A 12,471-nucleotide genomic window follows, 5' to 3' on the forward strand; every position below is an offset into this window, starting at 1 on the left:
ATAAAAGGGCCAGGTAAATTTGAGACTGTGAATTTGAATTTGAAATCTGCTGAAAGTCATTATAGACAAGTAGAGAAAGAGAATGAACCAGCAAAAGGTAAAAAAAACTAAAGCCAACACCAGAAACCAAAACCATTTGCATCATGATCATTTAAAGTGGATGCAGCAATGGCAACACCTGCAAAGGATGCCATAATTGCGCAGGCAGGAGACTTCTTCTCCAGAAGTGGAACACACACACAATTGTTATTGGTGTTAATATGGAACTATATATCCTTCCTCTGCATCCTAATCATGATTCACTTGGGTTATCATACTTCCAAGATGCTTCCCACAATATTCTCTTAGGGTGAAGATGTTATTAGCCAAATAAGTCAGGGTGGTTGTGCCCATGGACCCACTGAGACACCCCACTAGTTCAGTTGCAGTCAAAACATCTTTGCATGGCTGCCAATCTGAAAAAAACTAACTGATCTTGGAGGACAAATGAGTGCATGAAATATCTCACGTTCCAGATGTAGAGACTCTTGTCAAGCCTTATGTCTCTCTTTGGGGACTTCCTGGCCAGTCAACTTGAAAAAGGTACATATTCACACCCAGATTAAACTGGGATACAAAAATATCTGATACCCATTACCAGCACCTTTTTCACTTACTGTTTCAGTTTTTACTTACTGTATATACTCATTCATCAGTCCGTTCGTTTATAAGCTGACCCCCCCCCAAGATGGATAGATAAAAATAGCAAAAACTCTATGACCCTTTCATAAACCGACCCTATATTTCAGGGGTTGGCAAAGTTTGGCTCCTGGCCCGTTAGGGTAAGCCGCTAGCAGGCCTGGACGTTTTGTTTACCACAGCGTTCACATGCCTGCAGACGCTCCAGGTAAACAAAACAACAATGTATTAGTATTCAATTCAATGATTCCATAGAGTTTAAAATCATCACATTTTGGTGTAGACCCATTGATAAGCCGACCCCCGCTGTTTGATGTGTCACTTTTTTACCAAAAATATTCAGTTTATGAACGAGTATATACGGTACTTTTTCACTTACTGTTTGAGTGTTTACCCAGATGCTGATTACACTGACAACCCACCTTTGAGCACAAAGGTACAGATTTTTACAGAGGTGCATTTTTGGACGATGATTGTCTGAGGGTGCACTCACCAGTGACTGAGGCTGCAGCCTGTCTGCAGCACCAACCAATTTTGTGATTAGACTTCAGGAAGAGCGCCTGTCTGTTCCTACCCCAGCTAAGGCCTGGTCCACACTACCCCCCCACTTCGGACTAAGGTACGCAAATTCAGCTACGTTAATAACGTAGCTGAATTCGAAGTACCTTAGTCCGAACTTACCGCGGGTCCAGACGCTGCAGGCAGGCTCCCCCGTCGATGCCACGTACTCCTCTCGCTGAGCTGGAGTACCGGCGTCGACGGCGAGCACTTCCGGGATCGATTTATCGCTTCTAGACAAGACGCGATAAATCGATCCCAGAACACCGATTGCCTGCCGTCGGACCCGGAGGTAAGTGTAGATGTACCCAAAGAGTATTGATTGTGTCCATTGTTTTGAAAAGTATTTCTGTCACAGAAGAAATTTGGTCAGAGACTCCAGTCCCCAAATATAGAATAGGACCCATTCCATCCAATCCCTGCTAAAACTTCCTGATTCCTTTTCTCCCGATTCTTAAACTTGCTGCTAACTATTAGCCAGTTCTGGTAGTGTTTCTACAGTTAGGTGAGTGAGCTGTTCTGAGGTGGGCGTGTCCTAATGCTCTACCAGTATATCCCCTAAGGAAGATTTTCCATTAACACTTACAGAATTTCAGATGTACTGTTGGCAGAAAAGACATTGACGGGTAAGGAAAAAATTTGTCGTCTTTTCATCATAAAAAAATTGATCGAATCCCAGTAATGGCCAGAGAGATCTTAGGATTTTTCCCTATTTTTCCCTTTTCATTTATTTCATTTGAAATGAATATGAAAATACTGTAGGATTTAGGACTCTGCAGGAGTTTACAGCTTAAATGGTAATTGCTTTTAGGAAAGTGGTTGTTCCAAGCTAAACTCTAATGAATGAGTCTGAAGCAGTTACATGCCTAGAGTCAAGAATTGCTGGATATTCACCAGCACATTATCTATGGCAGAATAGGATTGGAGTGATTATCACAATTGCAATAAAACTTAATTCATCTGTACTTCAGTAAACTACAAAACTGCATTAACACAGGATTCCCTGTCTTGCAGTTAACTGAAATACAGATCCATCCATGAGGTGCTGCTGTTCAGGGGCTCGAGGCCACTTCAGATGACGCTACATTTCCTTTGCTCTGGCTCTCAGCAAATCCTCAGACAGGGTTCTTACAATGCCTAATGCTGCTGATGATCTTCTCCACGCTTCTTTCATGCTTCCTGATGGAATTTAGATACCCAAATTGGTGGGAGGGGTGAGATCTGGGCCAGGCTTTTTCCCTGCTTGAGGTGGCGCTCCTTATCTCTGGCCACCTTGGGAGTTGCATGAAACCCGAGTAGCCATTTCAGCGGTCATTGATTCTACTGGAGGAGTAGGAGGAGGTCTTTAAATAGCCTGGTATCACCTTTTTTCTTTGCAGTGGTGGTGTTTAAAACAATTGCCATGTATTTCCTGGAAGAGAATAAACCCAGATGCTGGCTGGCTCCCTGTGCTAAAAGGGAGATAGAAAAAGAGCAGTTCTGCTCCTCCCCTATCCTTTCCAGTGAGGAGTAGGAAGGATAGAGTTGTGGGCCAGCCTTGTCTGCAACTCATCTCACCCTTTCTCCTATTCTTTTTCTAGTCTATCCTAGTCATTCTATATTCTATTGCCCTTCAATTTTTATTGACTCAGTAGATCTTGACCTTATCCCACCACTCTCTTCTGGCAATGGTCTCCTAAATCAGTCCTTCTACACAGTATTGACACTATAGCTGAGAGGCCCTTTCCTTCTGCAGCTCTCGATGATGGCAGCCGTCTTTCTGTATTTCTCTTCTCGATGAGTCTCCATATTTCTCAAAACTCATTTTTAAAATATATTCGTTGTCTGTTCCTTTTTTCTTCTGCAAGTGGACAAACTCAATCTCTAGCTGGATGGGTTTTTGCTTAATATGTACTTGAACTAACGCAAGTGGCCAATTAAATTAGAAAAGTGATAGGAACAGGGGTGTCTTTCTCTTCAGACCAGCTATTCTCATGGTCCTACTATGTTTACGTTATAGTCAAAAGATGGTCTTTCCACTTCACATACATACTCCTTCAAGATGGAGTCATCCTGGACAGTCTTACTAGCCACCACCCCAAAAAACTACTAGCATCCATCGGACTACAGTATGCACATTTGACTGTAGGTATTTAATGCTCCCCAGCACCAGCAATAACTCCTGTTCTGCCATAGCAACCAGCACCTGCTTAAACAGATTAATGGGGGGCATAAGTTTACAGTTATTTAAAGGACATAGGCACTAAGAAGGAAAAGGGAGAAATAACATAGCATAGTAAAAGGGAAATAATTAGGAGTGATGGTAAGAAATTAAATGAAAAATGTAGTATGACTAGAATATATCAAGGAGATGTATTAGACAGTAAAATGATCTCCATAGAAAAAGTATTAGAACCCTTCTTGTTGCATTTTAAAACTAGACTGGACAAAACATTGTTATCTGCTTTGCATTTACTAATCTTTCATTGGCAGGGGATCCTAGTAAATAGGTCTTTTCTATCCATATATTTTGCCAGTTGATCAAGTATGTGTTTGCCCTGTATCTCTTGCAACTTTCACCCCATAATTCTGCAGTGAATCTTGTCTTGCCTTAGAACTTGATGGCTCTCAGACATTTCATTCATACCCATTTGGAAACAATCCTAATTTCATTCAGTGTATGTTTTCCTGATCTCGTTTCTGTCATCCATCTCCTGTTCTATTTTACAAATTAATATGTGTATTTGTAGTATCTTTTCTGTCAATCAGTTATATTCTATATTTGTTAAAAGCTGTATGTCTCCTTTGCTGATTTCTATTGTTCCAATGAAAAATGTGATAATCTTTGGCTTAATCTTTTGTGCAAGCTCCTTTACTTTCTCCTACTTAAATTTTCTTTCCATTTTTACACTCCCTTATCGTCATTCTATAATTTGTCCTCTCATCATCTGTCATTTAATACTTTGCAGCCTCTTCTCTCTCACCCTTGATTACTCTGCATATCTTTATCCAAATTGGTCTTTTATTATTATTATTATTATTATTATTCCTAATCATATACTTATTGCTGGCTGGCATGCATCTTGGGCATACTGTAATTCATTTATGAATACTTCACATTTTTTTGTCTTTCAGGTCCTTTCCCTGTATTGTTTTATCCCATTCATTTCATCCCTGTATTACCAATGTGCTCTGAATAAATGTATAGCCTTATTTTATGTTTTCTTCCTTTTCTCTAATTATCAATTTAGGCTTCAGTTCTAAACATGTATGTATGTGCTTAACTTTAAGCATGTAAGTAGTTCCATTGAAATCAGTAGGACTACTCATGTTCAAAATTAAGCACGTGTGTGTTTGTAGCATCGGAGCCCTACACCGGTTTATCTGCCTCTCAGATATATCACCAAAATAATCTTAAAACTTGTTCTGGATTTGTAGAGAATACAGTACTTCCATTCAAACTAGACTTCAGTCTTAGGTCTGTGAAGTGTAAGCTAACATTTTATGGGCTTCATTCTCCACTTCACTCAAGTTCAGGGGCAGCTTTAACTTGCACCTCTGATGTAAGGACCCTCAGGGATTTTACACCACTGAAGAATCAGGTGTAGCAGAGCCTCACTCTGCCATGCTCCCTCCCAGTCACTTACATATTCGTTGATATGGAATTGATACATACAGTGCTGTGCTTTGAGTGTATAACACAAAATGATCAAGTCTTTCTTGTTTCATGTCTAAAAGGAAGATGAAGAATTTACAGTTCTTACAAACTGCCTGGGTCTATTACCATCATCTTTTCAGTCACCACATCAATTCACCAGTGCCTCTTGCCTTGATTGGCCAGTGCCAGCATTTAATATGATATCACAGTGGTGCTTAGAATTGGCTTCATTTGCAGACAGACATGCAGAACAAGTGAAGGTATGTAAAAAAATTTGCACCCCCCCCCCACACAGTGCTGATGTGTAAGAATGGAATTCCTTGATTCTAGTTATGCTGTGTGTGTATGTGTAATGCTGTGTTTTAAATTTATCATGACAAAATAAGCAGGCATAGTTGAACCCCTAATATGTGTGTTTTGTGCTTGCATCTGTTTCACTTGCATATTTTGCAGGTACAACTTTGTTTTGAAAACTTGAACCTTAATGGCAATAACAAAATGTTCTTGCCCTTAGTAGATCTGATTCATTCGATAGACCATTGAGCCATGGTCATAAAACTATTGATATCGTTTTTATGTTTGAAAAAGAACACTGCTGTTTTATTGTATTTTCCAAATAAGACCTCTTTCAGTTTTTATAACAAACTCTTGTGAACAGAACAGTAATTTGTAAGAAAGATCCTCACACGGGTTACCTTAAGTGGGTAACCTGCAAAAAATGGAATAGATTCAACTGTAATATATTATTGGCTCTTTAAAAATTTTAGGCGAAGTTTTTCAAAAAATAAGAGGGTAAAGTTAGACTCTGAAACTATTATTTAGGCACCTGTCTGATTTTTAAATGTACTGAGTACATTTACCTCAGAGTGAATAGCAATTCCCTTCAACTTAACTGGGAATTGAGTGCTCAGTCTGTTTGAAAATCAAGCAAGTTCCTAGACTTCAGTTTCAGAGCCTAACTTTACCCTACTGTTTTTGGCCCCAAATTTCAGTACAAGTAGCAGCTTTGCCTGTCCATGCTAGGTGCAGCTATGTCACTGGCTGTCCACTAATGGCTATAATCAGGGCAAATCCGCAGTGTAAACAAGACTTAAGGCTCATGTTTTACCTGTGAAGTTTGTTGCCTTTAGAAGGTGGAATGCATTGTGCCCTGAGGAAAGGCAGTCTGTAGCAGTTTGTAACCTTACTAAAGCAATTTATGAGTATGCTGAGCTCCATGGGGCAAGAAGCAGGTTGCTCTTGAGTGATGCTCTCTGGCTGAAGTCTTAATGCAGCATTAATAGGCTCCATAGAAGCCACGTCTAGTCGTCTTCAGCCAAAAGGCATTTAAAGGACACTTTGGAGCTTGTGTGGAATGCAGTAGAAAGAATGGACCATCTCAAAGAGCACATTTCCCTCCTTTAAAAAAAATTCTGATGTTTACATTTTGTAGTTTGTAGCCTGATTTTGGGTGTGTTAGTAATGTTGATTTAATTTATTTGCTTAATTTAATTTTATTTAATTAATTCTTAATTAATATTAATATAATAATTATTATGGATATTAATTAGTATGGGTTTAGGCTCGCCAATTTGTTTGATCAAAAGATAAAAGTTCGTCCTGAATCAGGCTTCACAGAGTTTATAAAAGGACCTTCGGGGGTATGACAGGAAACTTACACTGAGACAGATATAGTCATAAAGACCTTTTATTAAAATCAATGAAATAGTAAGCAAATGGTAAAACAGTTAGAATTACAGAGTTGCAATTGTACTACTGTTATTCAAGAGATACATATGATAATACAATATTATGTGCTGCAAACTTTGGTTAATACTCACACTTTATTTTAGTAACCTAGTGTTGGAAGATACAGGACCCCGCCTCTGGCGGTTCCGGCTTCACAGCTCCATCAGAGGAAACTGATGCAAAGAGCTGTTAAAGCTGTTTACTTTCTAACTTAACTTAATAAACCTTAAACTGAAATAAAGTGTAGGGAAACCAAGCTTAGCCTACTCCCCTTAAAACTTAGTGTGAAAAGAAAAAAGTATGGCCTATTAATAGTTAATAGCCGTCGTAGATGGGTAGCATCGATACGTTGTTGAAGATGGAGACAATGAAGAGTAGATTGCCTCCAAAATGGTGAGATGAATCGCCTTTTTATAGGGCATTGGTCAGAAATCCTTCCTTGTATGGATGACAGGTATGTATGCACTTGTGGTTTACTTGTTAAGTCTGTGGGTACAACTTTGAAAAATCCCCTTTGCCATTCTTCATTGTCTATTGGGTTAGGTAAAAGGTCTTTAGACATCTGCGTGGGTGTTTTATCTTTTTGGGTCACCTTTACTTTTTTGGGTAAAGGATCCCAGCTTGCCCCGGATGCTGATTATGTTTTAATAGGGCTACTGTTTCATTAAAAGTTTTTTTTCCTATCCTATACTCAGGTAGCAAAGTACTCCACAATGCTTGATTTACTGTGAGTTGTTAGGGCTACAAGTTCTAAAGTTCTCACAGCACAGATAAATATACATACAACACTGATAAATGTTTCTATCATTTTCTTTTTAGGTTTTGCTTATACAGGAGCCTAAGTGGGACTTGCCATGTCTCCTTCAGTTGCCTGAAAATTATAATACCATCTTCCAGTATTATCACAGAAAGACTTGTACTGTCTGTACCAAGGTTCCTAAAGATCCTGCTGTTTGTCTAGTTTGTGGTACTTTTGTATGCTTGAAAGGACTTTGCTGCAAACAACAGAGTTACTGTGAATGTGTACTGGTAAGAGAGGATTCTACAATAAGAGAATTTCAAACTACTGTAGCTTTATTTCCATTTTTAAATTAAAAAAAAAAATCATGCTAAGAAGTTCTGCGTTCCTTTCTCAGCTCTGATAGTTTTCATTTCCAAACATGTTTTAATTAAATTTTTAGTCTGCCCCCTCACAGGAGACTTCTGGAGGAGGAGGCAGCCCTTAAGGTATTTGGCCTTATCTCTAAGGCAACTTGAGTGAGAGAATATGTAGGTACTTCTTCCTCTAAGGGCCAGTCCTTACTTTCCTTGTTTGGACAGCAACTAGCCTTATTCTCCCTCCATGATGAAGGACAGTAAATGGTCTGCTCTGAGGCCAGTGCTAGTGTTACTAAATGGGTGGAACAGTTCTGTAAGTCAATGGCTGTCACCCACTCTCGCTCTGAAGTTCACATTTGCCATCTCTGCAAAGCTGGCTTGAGAAAAGAATCTTGTGATTGTTCCTGAATTAGTATAAATATATTTAAAGAGAAACTATCACATGGTTTTTAAGTCCAAAAATCAGTTTTGTATTTAATTTTTATAGATGTTTTATTTGATATTTATAGATGTTTTATTTAAATGTGAATGAAAACAAGTTTATTTTTAATTTCCTGTAGTGTGTTCATCCTAAACTTTTTAGCATTGTACTAATGCAGGGAAGCTACAAAGTGAAACTGAACAGAAATAAAAGTAAAACTGAGTGGTCTATTTTCCTTTTCTGAATGAAATGCAAAATGTAAACAACACAGATAATGATCTTTAATTTTTGTTTGATTCATCTGGTTTGTTGCTAATAACACCATTAAGAAAATGTTCTTTAAAATAGGATTTTTAACACTGTCTTTTAAATTGAATACGTTCAATCCCATGAAATCTTAACATAAAACTTGAATTATTATAAAGCTCTACTAAGTCTCCCAACAAGGCTACAAATTGTGGTTATGATTTTTGTGTGTGTGTGGTTTGTTTATTTGTGGCCGCTTGACCACTAGAAAGTTGACTGAGACCACAAACTCATTTCGCATAAGCCACAGAAGAGCCATCAGTCTTTACTGTTTCATCAGTACTATCTTTAGATGCATATTCATATCAATAACTTAAAAATTAAAGTCTCCACATTTCATGAGTGTTCCTGTGAACTACATGCTCTTTATTGTAGGAATATGTTTCCAGTATTAGAGAAAAGCAGAGGGGGGAGTCAGCACACCTGGATTCTATTCTGAACCACCACTTTTTTGATGTGTAAACTTGAGCAGGTCACTTTGGCTATAACTTTTAAAATTGGGCCTTAACCGCTGTGTTCTCAGTTTCCACATTTCTGTGCCTTGTTTTCCCCACCTGTAAAATAAAGATAATTAAGGCTGCATTTTTGTCATGGGAGTTAGATTGTGATTTTAATATTTTAAAAATATATTCTTTACTCTTGAATTGTAGTGACTTTTTTATTTATCGGTGAGCGGATGTGGGTGGTTTCACTGAGGACTGAGTGCTGCCATGTTAAATCTTAGGCTGCACATGAGACAGAGAGAGCAGGAAGGGGCAGACCCGGGAACTCTGGGAGGGATTCTTCCCCATCCAGCATAAAATGCAAGAAAAAGGCTTAAATTGTGAAGAGTTTATAGTAGAATGGATTTGCAAATTTCAACCCTGAGATGGTAACTATTGTACTATACTCAAAGTTGGCTGCTGTTTTCACAGCGCAAGTAGAGTTCTAGTAATTTCCTCTAAAATGTTTTTTTTAAAGGTATTGGGGATTAAATGACACTTGACCTTTAAAAATTTTTAAATTATATTTCCATGAGTTACTCTTTTCAGCATGAGCTCTGCATGTGTTTATTCCTAAAAATTGCCATGATGAAAAACCCCCATAAGGATAATACTTATGCACCTTTCTGAAGTACTTGAAGTGACAGGTGCTTTATAAGTGGAAAATAGTATGATCTCCAACTCGGTCACAAAAAAATAATATGGTATAAGAAAAAATGATCAAACTTTAAAATAGTTGGACATAAGGACTACATTTGAGAGGTCATTTTTATGAAAATATACTGCAGACAATAAAGGTATAAGACAAAAAATAGAATACTTTGCAATATTTAGATCATTCATTATATTTTAGTTCTGTGGTCATAAATTTCCTTTGTAGTAAAAATGTGTGGAAAGGGCTAAAATCTTCAAAATACAATTACAGAAATGAACTGCATAAATTAATATATGTCATTCATGAACAATAAAAATATATTGTTGTAACCAGGAGTTTCACCTTTTAAGAAGTCTTTTTTTTTTTTTAAATTGTGACCAGTGTAGATACTGTGAAGGGCAAGATGAGGAGCAATACACAAGTATGGCAACACCTGCAAATAGGAGTCCATCCTGTAGAGCAGTGTGCAGCAAAATACCCTGAGTACTTCATAATCTGAGAGAATCTCAAATTCTCACTGTTCACTAAAAAATAATATTTTGCCACATCAAATTGTGCACTTCTGCTAGTAGCAAGTTAGTGATATTGTTGTGAACACTTTCACTCAGTTTTCTATAGTAACTTAGTTTTTCCCCAGGGTGGCATGTTGTTGTACTTCTGCTTTTCTTAGACAACATTCCCTTTTTGAGTTTGGAACCATCTTCTGCATGGAACTTCGTGTATATGTATTATGGCAACATATCATGTACGAGGTTTTGGCTTATTCATAAAATGTATGGTAGGCTCTACTTTATCATGCAAATCCCTGGAAACATATAATCCTTAGTGTCTAAGTATACAGTAGAGGCAAGGATCAAATTGTTCCTTAGTAAGTGATGTGACTCTCATTCATATAAGTAGTGTGTTTGAAATAAAATGTTCTCTTTATTATAAAACTGTCAGCCATTAATAGGATATTTGTACTCTTCCCTCCCTAACCCCAAAATATAACTTCTAGCATTCTCAGAACTGTGGAGCTGGGACAGGAATATTTCTTCTGATCAATGCATCTGTAATCATCATCATTCGAGGCCATCGTTTCTGCCTTTGGGGTTCTGTTTATCTAGATGCACATGGTGAAGAAGACAGAGATCTTAGGTAACCTTTTAATAAAGCATGTTTTGATTTTGCTGCTTTATGTTTACAGTGTGTGATAAAACAGATACAGTAATTAACAAGTTCTCACTTCCTGAGTAGCACATATTTAGAAATGTAAATGTTGTCATTGCATTTGTTATATTATGCTAATTAAATTTATATAAATAAAATGATCTGGAACTTGTTTACTAAGAAATGAATTGTGCTACTTGCAAGGTGTACGTTGTGGTGCAGGAATTTCCTGCAGAATGTCAATTTGAGAAGGAGAGGCTTTGCCATCTCTGAATCCATATGGTGCTTAGGGTTGGGAGTTTTGTTCATGACGTTGTTATTACAGAAATCTTGTTTGTTTCTAGAAGTTTGATTATTAGGAATATTTTTGAGGTTATAATGATATACGTGCAGAATGTAAGTAATATGAGTTTAGGGGATAAAGTAAGGATTGTGGCTATTCATCCTAGGTGGGCAATGGAGGAGAACGCTATGATATTTCATAGTTGGATTTGGTTTTGTCCGTTTCATCCGCCAATTAAAGTGGATGCCTGTCTTTGTCTTTAAGCACACATGCATTGAAACTCTTGACAAATAAACACCTTAAAATAATGAACTAAGCGGTAAGACATTAATACCCGATAGCCCCTTTGTCTGGTGCATGGGGTCGCAGTGCCGCTCTGCCCAGGTTTTCAGGTGCCTGAATGACATTCCAGACTGCTCGGGCAGCCACTCCTCTCCTGCATGTTCTGATCAACCATATAGAGCCCTCTGTACACAGAGCACCACTTCTCTGCAGACCCACGGAGCATGCTACAGTACCTAGACTGCTGCCCCACTGGCCTCTTCCACAGCTTTCCCTATGATACGGGCTATTGGGCATTAATGTCTTACCACTTAGTTCATTATTTTAAGGTGTTTATTTGTCAAGAGTTTCAATGCATGTGTGTTTTAAAACAAATGAAGACCGGCATCCTATAATATAAATATATACATATGTACATGGAAACTGAAAAGAAAAAAAATGCAAATATCATTTAACTTCGCTGTTAGAACATTACTATTAACTTAGAGCCACCATATAAACATTTTCCGTTTGTTTTTCACTATTAACTGTTGATTTTTTTTCTCTCCCTGTAGGCGTGGTAAACCTCTCTATATATGTAAGGAAAGATATAAGGTGCTTGAACAGCAGTGGGTATCTCATACCTTCGATCACATCAATAAAAGATGGGGACCACATTACAATGGATTGTAAACTATCACTATTGTACCATATCATCCCCTTACCATGAATGAATGCAACTTGACTGACAATAGCTTTAACTGAATGTGGGTTTAGCTCTTTCACGGGGGGGAGTGAAACTATGCCAATATATGAAGTCTTTCAATAATTAGGTGCTTTTGCTACCAAATTAATGGTATGACAATTTAAAAATCCGTTCTGAATGGTGTGAAAAATCTAAATTCATTCAGTAGTCTCCTTTTGTTTTGTATTTTTAGAATTCCACTAATGATAAGAAGCACAAGTTGTACTTATACTTGTTTAGGGATGACAGGTCCCAGGAACTTATATTTCTCTGGGTGGAATTGAGTCATTTAGCATCTTCTGCTGAAACACTATATGTGTATTACATCTGCTAAACATACTGGATAGATTTTTCTTTGCCTTTCTTGTATTAATTTGAGATTTTTGCTTGATATCCAATTGTAATTATATAAAACACATGATTTGTGAGACTGTATAGTAACACTGGGTCTAAAATAGAACTTTAAAGAA

At 37.6% G+C, this 12,471-nt stretch overlaps 1 protein-coding gene across 4 annotated transcripts in view; it reads left to right on the top strand.

Annotated features, from left to right (window-relative positions):
• UBR3 (ubiquitin protein ligase E3 component n-recognin 3) overlaps positions 1–12,043 on the top strand; it is a 197,657-nt gene extending 185,614 nt beyond the window's left edge. For all 4 annotated transcript variants that reach the window (XM_026647558.2, XM_026647559.2, XM_026647560.2 and 1 more), the window contains 4 exons: positions 4,954–5,133; positions 7,421–7,630; positions 10,561–10,700; positions 11,832–12,043. In XM_026647558.2, the coding sequence (XP_026503343.1) occupies positions 4,954–5,133; positions 7,421–7,630; positions 10,561–10,700; positions 11,832–11,949 (648 nt within the window). In that variant the 3' untranslated portion in view covers positions 11,950–12,043. The remainder of the gene's footprint in view (positions 1–4,953; positions 5,134–7,420; positions 7,631–10,560; positions 10,701–11,831) is intronic.
• The last annotated feature ends 428 nt before the right edge of the window (positions 12,044–12,471 follow it).

Source organism: Terrapene carolina, unplaced genomic scaffold, assembly GCF_002925995.2.
Source record: "Terrapene carolina triunguis isolate 2854851 unplaced genomic scaffold, T_m_triunguis-2.0 Scaffold62, whole genome shotgun sequence".
In the NCBI taxonomy this organism is placed as follows: domain Eukaryota; kingdom Metazoa; phylum Chordata; order Testudines; family Emydidae; genus Terrapene; species Terrapene triunguis.